The sequence below is a fragment of the Papio anubis genome, unplaced genomic scaffold (genome assembly GCF_008728515.1).
Source record: "Papio anubis isolate 15944 unplaced genomic scaffold, Panubis1.0 scaffold319, whole genome shotgun sequence".
In the NCBI taxonomy this organism is placed as follows: domain Eukaryota; kingdom Metazoa; phylum Chordata; class Mammalia; order Primates; family Cercopithecidae; genus Papio; species Papio anubis.
Window position 1 is genome coordinate 59,721 of NW_022163313.1, and position 14,257 is coordinate 73,977.

Genomic DNA, 14,257 nt, shown 5'->3' on the forward strand with positions numbered 1-14,257 from the left:
TCAATTTTCTTTGGATCACCCTTGCTATATCTTTGAAGAACAGAAAAAGCAGTTTTTCACTTTTTTTAAAAATTCAGAATTAAAATCCAGTGTATGGGCACGGTGGCTCACACCTGTAATCCCAGCACTTTGGGAGGCCAAGGTGGGCAGATCACTCGAGCCCAGGAATTTGAGACTAGCCTGGGCAACACGGTGAAATCCCATCCTACAAAAAATACAAAAATTAGCCAGGTATGATGGTACGCGCCTATAGTCCCAGTTATTTGAGGGGCAGAGGTGGGAGGACTGCTCGAGCCTGGGAGGTTGAGGCTGCAGTGAGCTGTGATTGTGCCCCTGCACTCTAGCCTAAGCAACAGAGCAAGACCCTGTCTCAAACAAAAAAAAAAAAAGAAGAAGAAAAAGAAAAGAAAATATCTACACACTGACAGGGTTCTTCTTCAAATTTATCTCTTTGAGCTATGTATGATAATACAAATAAAATCTGTTTTCCCCAAAGACAAGGCTGGAGTATATGGCCCTTGGCTAACCAAATGACTCAGATGGGAAGCGGAGCTGGAAAAAGCCTGACACTTACTTGGAGATGCCCAAGGCAGTGACCTCAGCTGGGTGTGCATTGTCCTTCCGATCAAAGGCTGTGTGCATAGTCAGCTTACTCCTGAACACCAGCTGCCGTTCCCATCGGTACCCTGGAGTGGAGAAGTGGAGGACACAACATACTCAACTGAGGGAAGCCAGTACTGGGGAGAAATACTCTACGACGGTGGCCTTAAACTTAGGGTACCTCAACATACAGCTACAGCAGCTTTTCCAGTTCTCAGCAGTTGCCGCCTTGGTTGAAAGTAAAGCTATCTAGCTTGATATTAACATGGGTCAGGCTGAAGAAATATCTCACTGAAGGAGACAAACTAATGAGAAGGGGAAATTTTCAGTGCAAGCAGATGCATCCAATTTCTCCAACTGAGGACCTTGCTTCTAACTCTATTCCGGGCAAAGTTACCTGTGAATGCAGTTTTATTTATTCATTTTAAATTAGCTTGCGTGATTTAATGAGTTGTGAATAAATGCAGTTTTTGTTTGAGGTATTTTTCTTTAGAAGATGCCCAGCATATTGCAAACACCCTTGTAGGATAGAATTTTTAAGTCCACTTTACACTAGAAGAAACTGAAGAGGCCTTCTGTGTAAAGAGGCCTTTTGTGTGAGTGGCCCAGGTCACAGGGCACATCCAGGGTGGGGCCCAGGGAGAGCTAGACCCCACTGCCTCAATCCACCAACCCTCACAAAACATATAAGGAGTGAGAAATAGATACCAGACTTCAAGTTACCAGGTTTCAATCTGCTGTAATTCCGCACCTCGATGGGATTGGGGTGGGGGTGGCTAAGGGGGCCCTGCAGATGGGCTCTGGTCTGGCCCTCTGAATAGTTCACAAATATGAAGCCGTCTTTCTCATCCAGACTGAGCTGGTCCGACCAGCGTCTGGAGTCATCAGAGCCACTGTCAGTACACCAGGCAGCTGCTGCGCGGCAGGAGGCTGTTCGGGGTCTGTGGCTGGTGCTGCTGGGTTGGCTTGGAGTGTCCTTAGGATCCTGGCTGACGCTCTGCTCATCTGCTTCTGAATCACTGCTGTCCTCGTCTTGGCCTTCCTGCCCTGGGTGAAGCATTGAGATAATTGGAACATACAGAACCACCAAAGTTACACCCAGCTTTGTTCTACTAGCATTTTTTTCTCCCAGTTATAAGCCTTTATAGACATAATATTTTAAGCTAAGTGTAACAAAAAAGAAAGTAAGTGCCACGATTTTTGGCTAGAGTACAGAGCAAAGAAATAAAAAAGCAGAATTTCTGAAAGAGTTTATTAAAAACTTTGGCCAAAATCCTTAACTTGGAATTCAGTCTCCCACAATCTGGCCAGAACATGCCTTTGCCGCACACTCCCTGCCATGCTGCAGCTAGACGGTGTCACTCCAGCTCTCTCCCTGCAGACCTGCTCCTCCAAGGGTGAGCTTCCTCACATGCTGCTGGTGCCGCCTAGACCCAGCTTCCCAATCTGTGTGTTCCGACGTCACCTAGCTTTCAAGGCACAGCTTAAACATTCCTGTCTCTAAATCACCTAATTCCTTCAGCTCAAAGTATTCTCCCCCTTTTCTGGACTCCTTTAACAGTTCTGTGCCTCCCAAGTTCTTGAAATTGTCATTCTAAAAGATTACTTTTGGATATTCTATATATATATATGTGTGTGTGTGTGTGTATATATATATATATGTGTGTGTATATATATATATATTTATTTATTTATTTTTGGAGAAAGAATCTTGCTGTGTTGCCCAGGCTGGAGTGCAGTGGCATGATCTCGGCTCACTGCAACTTCTGCCTCCTGGGTTCAAGCAATTCTCCTGCCTCAGCCTCACAAGTAACTGGGACTACAGGTACCCGCCACCACACCTGGCTAATTTTTGTATTTTTAGTAGAGACAGGGTTTCACTATGTTGGCCAGGCTGGTCTTGAACTCCTGACCTCATGATCCACCCGCCCCGGCCTCCGAAAGTGCTGGGATTACAGGTGTGAGCCACCGCGCCCGGCTACTTTTGGATATTCTTTCTACAAGATGGTAGAGAGAAGGACCATTGCAGACAGTGGTTAATGGCTGAAAGGTTAGTGAATTATCTTATTTTTAATTTTTATTTATGTACTTATTTTTACAGACATGTATCTTGCTCTGTCACCCAAGCTGGAGTGCAGTGGACCAATCATAGCTCACTGTAGCCTCAACCTCCTGAGCCCAGGGAATCTGCCCGCCTCAGCCTTCTGTGTAGCTGGGACCACAGGTGCATGCCACAACACTTGGCTAAAGATTAGTGAATTACTGATGAAAGCCTTACTTTGGAATTTAGTTCTTCTTCCTCTTTTCACTGTTATTTTGCATTTCTTCACATCAACTCTCTACTCTGTTGCAATAAAGTCTACTGGAGGGAAAATATATAAGAAACAAGTACACCTGGCCCTCCATTTCTGTGGGTTCTACATCCATGGATTCAATTAACCTCAGATGGAAAGTATTGGGGAAAGTAAACTGTGTCTGTTACTGAACATATGCAGAATTTTTTTTTCCTTGTCATTAGTCCCTAAACAATACAATATCACAACTATTTACACAGCATTTACATTGTATTGCAAGTAATCTGGAGATGATTTAAGGTATTCAGGAGGGTGTTAGTAGGTTTTATACAAATACTACTTACACCATTTTATATCAGGGACTTGAGCATTCTCAGCTTTTGGTATCCAAGGGAGGTCTTAGAACCAACTCCTGAGGATACTGGGCCCACTACAGTTATTTTCTTAGCAAGACAAATACTTTGTCTGCTTCCTACTCAGTACAATAGACTTACATCCAATAGACTAATGTAAATGAAGTTTTCACCCCAACGGCTTATGATCATGAGCTCTGAGGTCCGCAAACAAGCAGCTTTGGAAGCGGCTTTAATTTCCAGTGAACCTCTAGCTTGTTTACATTTCGCCCCAGCAAGTGCCCACAAATCTCACCACTTCCACATTGTCCAGTTCTTCTGTGGGCTGCTCTCCCTCTCTGCCACTTCTGCCAGACTGCCCACAATAAAGACATACAAATATCTTTCCACCCTGAATTTGACCCCTTCTATCTCACTCATGCATATCATCTTCCACTGTTATTTACTTAAAAGCTTTTTAAGGGAAAGGAAAATGACCCACTTCTCACTGGTTCCCTTAATTCACTATCTGACATATAACAGGTAACCCCCAAACACTTACTGAATTAAACTGAATTCTTATGTCTCCAAACACCCAAATGACCTTTTCGGTGGGGCTGTAATTAGAAATTTACATGTACTAATATAACACCAGCATTAAAATGTCCTGCCCAAGGTATCTTTTTTCTTCTCTGGCATGGAAAGTAAAAGCTACTTTCAGCTTATATAGAGAAGTGACTTGTGTCCTTCAGCTAAGTTTCCTTTATTAACTCTCTGACATCATCAAAGTCACAATGAATTCTCAGTGTACAAAAGCCAATCATGAAGAAACAATCTGAAGGTCAAACTTAAAACCTTGTTCCTTTCCAGGAAGTTCCTTGTACCCACTGTTCTACATCAAAGGGGGTGGCTTCTTCAGAGACTGCAATGCAAAGCAGATCTCACCCTGGCATTATGGCATTGCTTTCAGTTATTCTGGGTAGAAATCAATTATCTCTATATTTCACTGGAAAATTGTAAATTGCTTTACAAATAATGTACAACAGGTAAGCAGGCTTCAGTGTGAATTAATGCCCTAATGTAAGCAAGTCTGACGGTGGACTCTGGTCTGCCTCTGTTAATTGTTTACAAACACGATTGTATCTGTGATGCACACTGAGCCAGCCCCATGGTGGGCAGAACAAATGTGGGGCTGGGGTGCAGCAGAGCTTGTCTGACTTATACAACAGCATGCCCTCTAGGTCTGTTGTGTTTTCAGAAGTGAAAGCCCAAGCCTTCGGTACTCCAGGAATTAAGTGCTATATTTAGTATGGAATGTGGAAGTTAACCGCAAGACACCACCACACCGAATGTTGCCCAGTGAAGTAGAGAAAACCTGGCATGTCTGCTCAAAGGAATCACACAACAGGCAGCAACCACGCTTCTCCAAGCAGTGCCCAACCTTGGGCTCCTCTTTATGTTGTTTGGTATAAGTTTATCCACAGTGACGGAAAAGAAACGTGAAAACGACTGAGTCATTTTTAGAAAGTATTAAATACCTATTTGTGCTTCTGGACAGTCTTCCTGCATTTCTAGGTGTTCAGCAGGCTCAGGAGCTGGTGTTTCAGGAACTTGCAAAAATTCCATCCTCCAAAACTAAATTTAAATAAGTACAAAAGTTAAAACGTTACAAAACAGATTAAGGAACCAATTTACATTACTCAGTGAAGACAGACTCTCAGGGTTAACAGATAGCTTAATTTCCATCATGTTATACAGTTAGATTTCCCGTATCTTGGAAGATGTGGCAGGGGACTGCCTACACACAATGGCTGTTTCAAAGTAGAGGGAAAAGATTATAGTCATATCAGTTTAAAAACATGGTTCAGGCCAGGCGCAGGGTCTCATGCCTATAATCCCAGCATTGTGGGAAGCCAAGGTGGGCGGATGATTTGAGGTCAGGCGTTTGAGACCAGCCAGGTCAGCATGGTGACAAAAATTAGCCGGGCATAGCAGTCCATGATTGCAATTCCAGCTACTTGGGAGGCTGAGGCAGGAGAATTGCTTGAACCCGGGAGGCAGCGGTTTCAGTAAGCTGAGACTGCACTACACTCCAGCCTGGGCGACAGAGCAACTCACTCTGTCTCAAAAACAAAACAAAAACATAGTTCAACTAAGTAAACTTTTTTGTTTCCTACAAAAACCTCTCAGAGTCTTGCATATGCTAATATACATTATAGATCCCCAAGAAGGCACACAGTAAACAGAATCCCCAGGTGCCCAGCTAGGGAGCTATTTTATGCTGCTTCACAGATTGAGCATGTGAAACACCACTGTCGAGGAAGCGGACTCCAGGGTGTGTGTGTATGTGAGTTTTTGTGTGTGTGTAGATGTGTATTGTGTGAGGTACAGGGTGTGGTAGTGGAGTGGCCTGATGGCCTCACTGTCTCTCCACATGTGACTCTGACTAAAGAGGGTGGTAATCAGCTGCTCTCTGCTTTTACAAAGAGCACAATTAAAGAAAAACAAGCACAAAGAAACATCTCCTGACACAGAACCACTCAAATACTGCAACAGACTACAAAAGTGAATACTCCATTGCCTCTATTTTCTGTAGAGGCCAAGCACATAGCAACCTGAGAAAAGGATAAAGTACATCTAGGCTTCAGGTGCAGTCATCTGGGATCGTAGCTGGGGACGCTGGAAGTATTTTCCAGTACTGTGATTCTTTGTAGGGAAGAGACTTATCCCTGCTCACTATGTTTTCTCTACGAAGCCATTTGACAGGCTGAAAACCCAGTACTTCTGCAGTTTGCATTTTGAGCAATCCCAGTGTGACATGGGAATCATGTTTAAGTGACCTAATTGTGTCAAGCTGTCAAATGGCCAGTAGCACTACCAGATCTACTTAATAGGAAGAAAAGAGGCCAAGACACTGGTGTTCCTCATGTCTGATAATGCAGAGGCCAAGGCTTATCTGAACTGGAGCAAGAGTTCACTAAACATTACAACCTGTTCAGGTGTTCTTAACCTGTAGTTAGCTACAAGTTTCAGGTAAACTAGGACGACAAATATCCTAATGAGTTTTTCTCTCAGCTCACTTACCCGAACCACTCCATCTGAGTGTCCTGTCACTATGACGTTCTGTGTGTCCCATTCGTTCATCTCTGACACGCAGCAGCAGATGATCTGCTGGCTCCTACCTGTGAATGTGTTGACACTCACGATAGGGTTCCCATTGATGCTCCACACATGGATGTATGTGCCAGCGCAGGACACAATGTCCCCCTGAGAAGAGAGAGAAAAATGTCATTCTCTTTGCTCCCTTCCAATTACCTTCTGGTTTCTGAAGCAAACTGAATCCCTGGCCTAGTTCTCAGAAAGCTTTTCAGTCCCAAGACTAGCGGCTAATTTCTTAGGTAATCTGAAATTCAGTGCTTGCTGACTTAAAAAAAATACCCTGAACAAAGGCTTAAGAATTCACAGTTGAGTGGATGCAGTGGCCAAAGGGACCACAGATGGAGACAAAGGGTAGGTTCACGTCCCTGGCACACTGCTGAGCAAGGTCTGGCGACACAAGAAAGCTCCCTGTCATCTGAGGAGATGATGAACTACTCTTCTTCCTCCCATTGTTAACAAAATCTATTACGCCTTTCATCTAGAGGCAGGAATCCACCTCCACTTTTACAAAATGAATCCAACCACTAAAACCACAGGGTAGAAGAGGCATATTTCAGTTCAGATATAGTTGTGTTTCTTCAATAAATCAAAAGGCATAATCTTGGTAATGCTGTAATATCCTATTTTAAAATCTGTATTCAAAATAGGGGTGGGGGAATGTAGGGGGAGAAAAGGAGTGGTACATGGATCACTTCTTGGCAAACTTAGTAAAAACCAAGATCCCTGAGCTGATAACTTATGTTTTCATGAGTTCCAAAGATAGAAAAGAACAACCTATTTTCTCAAATTCTACCAGGCTGGGCTCTACCTAACCTGGTGAGAACACAACCCACTATAGTTAAAGAAAGGAGGATGCTTTCTGAAGCATCTCCTATATGCCAGTCACTGGGGTGGAGACTTCAGATGTTCTGGTTAACACAGAAACCTTGTGAGACTATCATTAGCCTTGCTTTAAAGGATGAAAGTGAGGGGCAAAGAACTTAAGTAACTTATTTATCATCAGAGATTTGAAGCCAGCTTTCTATAGCCCCAAAACTTATATACCATACCGTGCTGCCTCTCTCATTCCTAAGATAGTCTGGATATCACGATGCTAAGTATTAGCTTTAGAAAAGACCTGGTAAAGTTCAGTACCCTCAGGAGATACATAAGAACCTACATAAGTCTGAAGATGGTCAGCAAAAACAGAGGAGAACTAGAAGCTGCAAAGCAGCATCAACACATAAGAAGGTAAGGTGGAGGAGGCTGGGGTAGGGTGAGGAGGAGGACTAGGCCTGTTCCATCCAGTCTGTGCTGCACCGTCTCTGCTGGTCTTGCTACTGCTCCTCCTTATTCCTCCCACCTCCCAGCTCTTCTTCTACCAAAATGGCAAGAAATAAACCAAAACCCAAACTGAAACAATACTTAGCAAAGCATTGTTGTGTCTGCTTCTATTTCAGTTACTGAACCATCTCTGACTATGAGTGTCAGCAGTTGAGTTTTAATTAGTGGCTTCAGTCTCTGCAAGAGACAATTGCTCCATTCTGCACTGGGCAAGAACTTCTTCAGTTACTCTGGGGACTTAATTAGAGTTTATTAGAGTAAATCCTGTTGTTATGAAGGCAGAGACATAAGAAGAATTAAAGGCAAAGAGGCGTTGGCCTAAAATGTAAACTGAAATAAAGCAGACTTGATATTGGTTGGAGAAACACAACAGAAATAGAAATCTTTTCATGAGTTAAGATATTACAAGAGCATCTTAAAAAGAAAAGACTGCTTTTGTAGTATTTGCAGCAAATATTGCAATCCAGTAGTGTACACTGGCTCAAACAACTGGCTATAATAAAATTATCAGTATTTAGGTTAAGAACAACCCCAAAACAAAGTGCTCCAAATAATGGATTAAGCATCTGATTCAACACTGCTGCATCAGAGCGGTTCTACAGCACCCACATTTTTGTAAAGCTCTTTAGGTTCAAATGTTTGCAGGACCAACCCAAGGTGTTGTTCTGAAAACCTCTTAAAGCTTTCAGACACAAACAAATTTGGCTCTTCTACCCTTGCATGTCCCCTACTCATTCTCAACCTGAGTACCCCTGCCATTATTAATCAGACACTCTAAATGACTGACAACTATAAATGAATTTCTTTCTTTTTCCTTTTTAAATAAGATGACTACAAGATAGTTGACTAAAAGTGTTAACACTGAGTAACTTCTGGTAGAAATCAAAGATGCAGCATCCTTGATGAGGAAAGCTGTCTGTGTAGGTGACAGTGTGAACGTCACTCAGTGACATGGCTAGAACTGTTCTGTGCATGAAGGATGGCCCTGCGGTAGGGGTGAAGGTAAGATGGCAATGGATATGTACAGCTAAGAAGCGATGAGGCTTGGGTGGGTTCCTGCCGACTCCCAAGACTGATTTGTATATGGGGCATCACCTACATGCTGACATACATCATCTACTTACTAATGCGATAAGCTTGTGGGGCCTCAGTCTCTGTAAACCTGCCCTCAAGCTTCCCCTGCTTCAAGACCATCTTAGCAATGAATCTCCTCTTGTCTGCTTCAGGTGGGCTTGGTTTGTGTACAGTGCTCCTAGACAAGGGCATTTATTTTATTTGACTTTTTTCATTTATTTGTATATGAACTATTTATTTCTAAAAAGAGATAACATCTTTTGATAACTTTTGGATCTGTTTTGAAAATAGCTATATAAGAATTTTTCTCTTGTTTGGGTACCCAAATGTCATCCTTTTTACTTTCCATACTCTGACTATATTTTATTAAAAATTTCAACACATTTCTAATGTTCTTCTTTTTCTATTGTCCAGGCTGGAGTGCAGTGGAGCAATCTCGGCTCACTGCCATCTCCACATCCCAGGTTCAAGCGATTCTCCTGCCTCATCCTCCCAAATAGCTAGGATTAAAGGCACCCACCACTGGCCCGGCTAATTTTTGTATTTTTAGTACAGACGGAGTTTCACTATGTGGCTAGGCTGGTCTGGAACTCCTGACCTCAAATGATCCACCTGCAGTGGCCTCCCAAAGTGCTGGGATTATAGGCATGAGCCACCAAGCCCGGCCAATTTCTAACATTCTTAACAAATCCTACAAATTTCTTGTTTTAAAAAAAAATTCTAGAAAGCTTTGTTTTATTTTAATCGAATCTTGTTCTCTCTAATGTATGCAGCAGTGAATGGATTTTAAGACAAAACTGCTCTCTGGATTACAAACTTTAACATCTACTTGCTTTTCAAACAACACTAAGTCAAAGAAAATGTAGTAACTTTTATAAAATGAGTGCCTATAACTTCAAAAACAACGAGTCATTTTTTAGAAGAAAAATTTATTATTTTTTTAAGAGACAGTGTTTTGTTGTGTTTCCCAGGCCGGAGTACAACGGCTATCACAGGCACAGCCCACTACTGATCAGCATGGGAATTCTGATCGGCTCCATCTCCAACCTGGGCTGGTTCACCCCTCCTTAGGCAACCTGCTGGTCTCTGGCTTTCAGGAGGTCGTCATATCAATGCTGACCTTAGTGCAGACATCTGATGGCTATAGTGCCTACAGCCCAGAAGTCCTGGGCTCAAGTCATCCTCCCACCTTAGCCTCCTGAGTAGCTGCAACTACAGACACGTTCCTCCGAGCCCCACCATTGTTAATGTATTTTGGCCAAGACTACTTGTTTACCTAAACATAAGTGAAGTGGGCAATTTACTACTTACTGTTAATTCATTGATACAAAGAGCAGAAACTGGAGCTCGATGCCCGCGAAGCTGGGTTAGAAATGACAGTTTGTTCAAATCCCAAATGATACAGGTTCGATCCCGGGACCCACTGACAATTATGTGATAGGCTAATGATGCTGTGGCGCAGGTGACGGTATCAGTGTGGCCCAGTAAGGCCTACAAATGAGAACAAACAAACAAAATCAGGTTGATCTCAGTGACAGGGTTCCACGGTGACTCCAGAAGCTCCCGGATGCATCAGGAAGCAGTGGCATGCATGCTGGGTAGCAGGTGACTCGAGCAGTAGTGTCTGGAGAGTCTGGAAGGCAGACCTCCTTTCTCCTCCTGCTGACTGCCCTTGCCTCAGTCCACGGGGGTAGAGAGAAGTCTGGAGCATTCTGGAGGCTCTTCTCTCTGTTTTCGCATTACTTCTTTCGTGGAGGTGGGCCAGGATCTTAGAAGGAAGAGGGAATGACAACCACAACCCAGCTTGGGTTTCTTTACACTATTTTTATGTAGAGATGTATTGATTATGGGCACCAAAAATACAGAATTTCAACTCTGTATCTATTCTTTTATGCCACAAACTCCTGTTCAGATCATTCTAAGGAATTACAATTGAATGAATTTTTTAAAAAAATGCATAAACTGTGAGAACCACATGGTTATAGCATGTGGTCTACAATAGACAAAGGGAGAATGTAGTCCTGAGGCATCAACATGCCGAAGTCCTGCTGCCAATGGGAGATATCTGAGTATCTGTGCCTGAGAGGAATTCTTTCTTTAAACTTCCCTCTTTTGCTGGAATATGAAGAGAAACAGGACCCAGGGAAATGGCAATGTGTGAAAATAAATAAATATTCTGAAGAAAAAGATTTAGATTACTGTTAGTAGTTCCTAAGTACTTAGAATGGGCCATCTGTCCCGGCAGAAAAATATATCCACTTAATAATGAGTTGGCTTCATCTGTTGCCTTCCACACTAGGATGTAAGAAGTCGCCTTCTATTGTACATTTGGGGAGAGCCTTGGGTGTAAATCAGTGCAAACTTGGAGGAGAGATTTTTCTATCATGTATAGCAGGTATTTTTTAGAGATTGAAGGTTGATCAATTTTTTAATACTTTCGAGAGAGAAAACTATCTGTGTATACACATGAAATATATGTGTGTGTGTGTGTGTGTGTGCATAATATATAAAAATGAGGTGGCTTAAAATTTTGGTCATATAGACATCTTTATAGCATGCTTAGCAAACTCCAGAAAACCATTTTAAGTAGGAAGTCCTTTTTACTGGCACATTACTTTCAAAGTGCATTTTCTAAATGGAAAATATTTTTAAGCAGTATAATTTGGATCAGCAAAATGTACTATTAACCTTGTAATCTGTTCATTTCAAGACTTTCTCCCTCTTTATATGGCTTGCCTCAGGACCCAGCAACTCTGTGAAGTTTCTGGCCTATACAGATGATTCAGTTTTATACTGAACAGGGGTTCAATTTTTTTCTATAGGTATTTATGACACAACTGTTTGAGTTTGGCTTTTAAAATAGCTTTGAAGTCAGACAGAACTTAAATTATAGCTTTACTGCTACATGTGACTTTAGACTTGTGTCTTGACTACTCTAACCTGTGTCTTTTTCAGGGGTAAGATGGGGCTAATAACTACCTTGTAGAATTGTGTGGGCTAGAGTTTTGTATTTGTAGAATACTCAACACAGTCCCCTGAAATAGAGGTGCTCAAGAAATGACAAGTGGTATTGTTACATTATTTTTCAAATTTGTATCATTAAAAATACTTAGATATATGCTCCTTATTTAAAAAAAGTTCTCTCCCAAATAAAATATTATGAAATGGCATAATTATAAAAGGACTCTTGCTTTAAGTAAAAATTAATAATAGAATCATGTATGTAACAGGCAATCAGAAATACTTGTTAATTAAATCATCAAGGGCTCTATTGAATATATTCATGAGTTTGGCATATCCTTAAGTATATGACAAATGAGAAAAGAGAAAAACAAAGAATAAAGAATTTAGTGGCAGATAAATGGAAATCACCCTGGAAGGAAATTAATGAGTCAATAGCAAACATAATTTAGTTTGCAAAAATTCAATTTGGACTTTTGCATTTATATTACTTAAATACACTGAAATATATGTTACCTAAAGACAACTATCTTCAGATTTTAACAAAGGGACCGGCTTAGATCATTGTTAGAAACACCTTATTTTGATTTCCTTTATTTTTTGAAAAAGTATTTCTAGCAACAGAACGTAACTTTGGTTTTGTCCATTATATCTGAAGTATCTCAGAATTATGGAAGCTTTTTACTTTCTAAAGGGTGTAGGCACAGGAGATGGACTATGTCCCTCTTGGCATTTTCTATGTTCTCTCTTACCTGTTTGAGGGTGAGGGTCTTGGCCTTTTCTTTGGAGGTGCCCATCTCCCACACACACACAACTGTGCTTGTTCCACCCGTGATGACCAGCTTGGGGTTGGGGCAGATTGCACAGAGAATCTGGCCCCACTCAGACAAACATTCATAAACAGTCACAGCCTGTAAAGTAAAATGGATGTCAGACACACATGCGGTTAAGTACTACAAACTTCTGAAACTCAAGGAGCAGAGCTGAGTGGAGGTGCAGGCACCTTACTGGCAAATAGCAGCTCATGTTCTGAGCTAGCTTTAGTTCAGAAGCATATCCACTGAATCTCTACCCTGAACTACTCCTACCACCTCCAACTATTGCTGCTGCTGAAAGCCATAACGAAAAAGGACTTTGTTCATAATAGGGGACTCTGGTTTCTCCAGACTGGGAAAATGATGCTGAAATTGTGTGACCTATGGAAGGTGCAGGGGACAATGTGGCAAAAGGCTGCATTTGCTGTAGATACAATGTGAAAAGAGAGCGTGACTGCTGCTGTTTAAGGAGAACATCAACAAAATGGAATCGTGTTACAAAACAACATAACAGACTGTGCAGATTGTTTTTGTCTTGCATTTGGGAGGGGACTGTTGGAGGGCAAACACAGGGCACTAAAGGATCACTACAGATTGTCTCTCCAAGAGGTACTTACGGGACCCAAAACAGTTGCTGTTGCTTCTTGTGGGATAGAGCAACAGGTTTTCTGCCAGCTTGTTTGGAGCACTAAAATGAAAAGTGGGCCAGATGGTGACTCATCAAAAGGAGGCTATTCTGGTTGACAGAAATGCTGAGCACCTTGCTGGCTGGGATCTCTCGGAGGAATTCTTTGAGTGAGAAGAAAACTGCTAGCCCCTATTACACAACTTTGCAAAAGAGGCTTGTTCTGCAGGGAACATGACGTCTCTATGAACTCCTTTATCCTGCTCTCATTCAGTGAAGCACTCCTTTCCCCAAATAGGAAAGCTCACTTTTCCTTTGGGGTTTGGAGGAACAGCTGACAAGTCCTTGGACTGGGTACTCCCCAACGCTATTACTCATATAGGATAGCCAGACCACAAAAGAGCAATATTAAATGAGTAGGCAGGAAATAATGCAAACCTTGTCTGACTCATAGGTTCCCAGTCTGCAACTGAGGTCTGCATATCCCCAAGCAAAACTTTTATTCCAGGTTGGTGGGATAAGAACCTTATTCTGTTCCACGGCAAGAATACCTTTATCTGTACATATGATTTGTCCCACAGGTTCTTTGAGTTCTATAAAAAAGAAATCATGGTATTAGGATAGGAACAGGAAAAACTAACGTCATCATCTCATAGAGGATGATAATTTCAAATATTCATATAAATCAAGCATCCTGACACCTACATTGAGACAAAATAATCTCAGAAATAGAGCTGGGCTTTTGAATCTCCCACAAGACCTGCTGGGTGGAATGTTGAACCTAACAGGTCCTCTGCAGGACTTCCCTCCAGTTTTCCTATTTCTGGGCACTCTCTGGTTAGGTTACTTACTGTTCAGGTCTGCCTCTCTAGGGTTGTACAGAGTAATCTGGGATGCTCCCTAGAATGTCATAGGGACACAGATGATCAACAAATCTATGTCCTTAGTACTTCCCAAGTCATAGCCAGCCCTTAGACTTCCTCAAGGAAGGTCATGTCATTCCCCAGAGGCACGCACTCCTTGCTCCACACCAGCACTCTGATGACCACATTACTACTCCAGAAAAATCGCCAG

The 14,257-nt window shown here is 42.1% G+C and overlaps 1 protein-coding gene across 1 annotated transcript in view; it reads right to left on the reverse strand.

Moving 5' to 3' along the window:
- LOC116273026 (WD repeat and FYVE domain-containing protein 3-like) overlaps positions 1 to 14,257 on the reverse strand; it is a 55,017-nt gene that overhangs the window by 8,029 nt on the left and 32,731 nt on the right. Inside the window, exons 15-21 of the mRNA XM_031661969.1 lie at positions 13,622 to 13,776; positions 12,496 to 12,654; positions 10,094 to 10,273; positions 6,311 to 6,493; positions 4,765 to 4,861; positions 1,324 to 1,647; positions 575 to 686 (exon numbers count right to left, since the gene is read on the reverse strand). Coding sequence (XP_031517829.1) covers positions 575 to 686; positions 1,324 to 1,647; positions 4,765 to 4,861; positions 6,311 to 6,493; positions 10,094 to 10,273; positions 12,496 to 12,654; positions 13,622 to 13,776 — 1,210 coding nt within the window. The remainder of the gene's footprint in view (positions 1 to 574; positions 687 to 1,323; positions 1,648 to 4,764; positions 4,862 to 6,310; positions 6,494 to 10,093; positions 10,274 to 12,495; positions 12,655 to 13,621; positions 13,777 to 14,257) is intronic.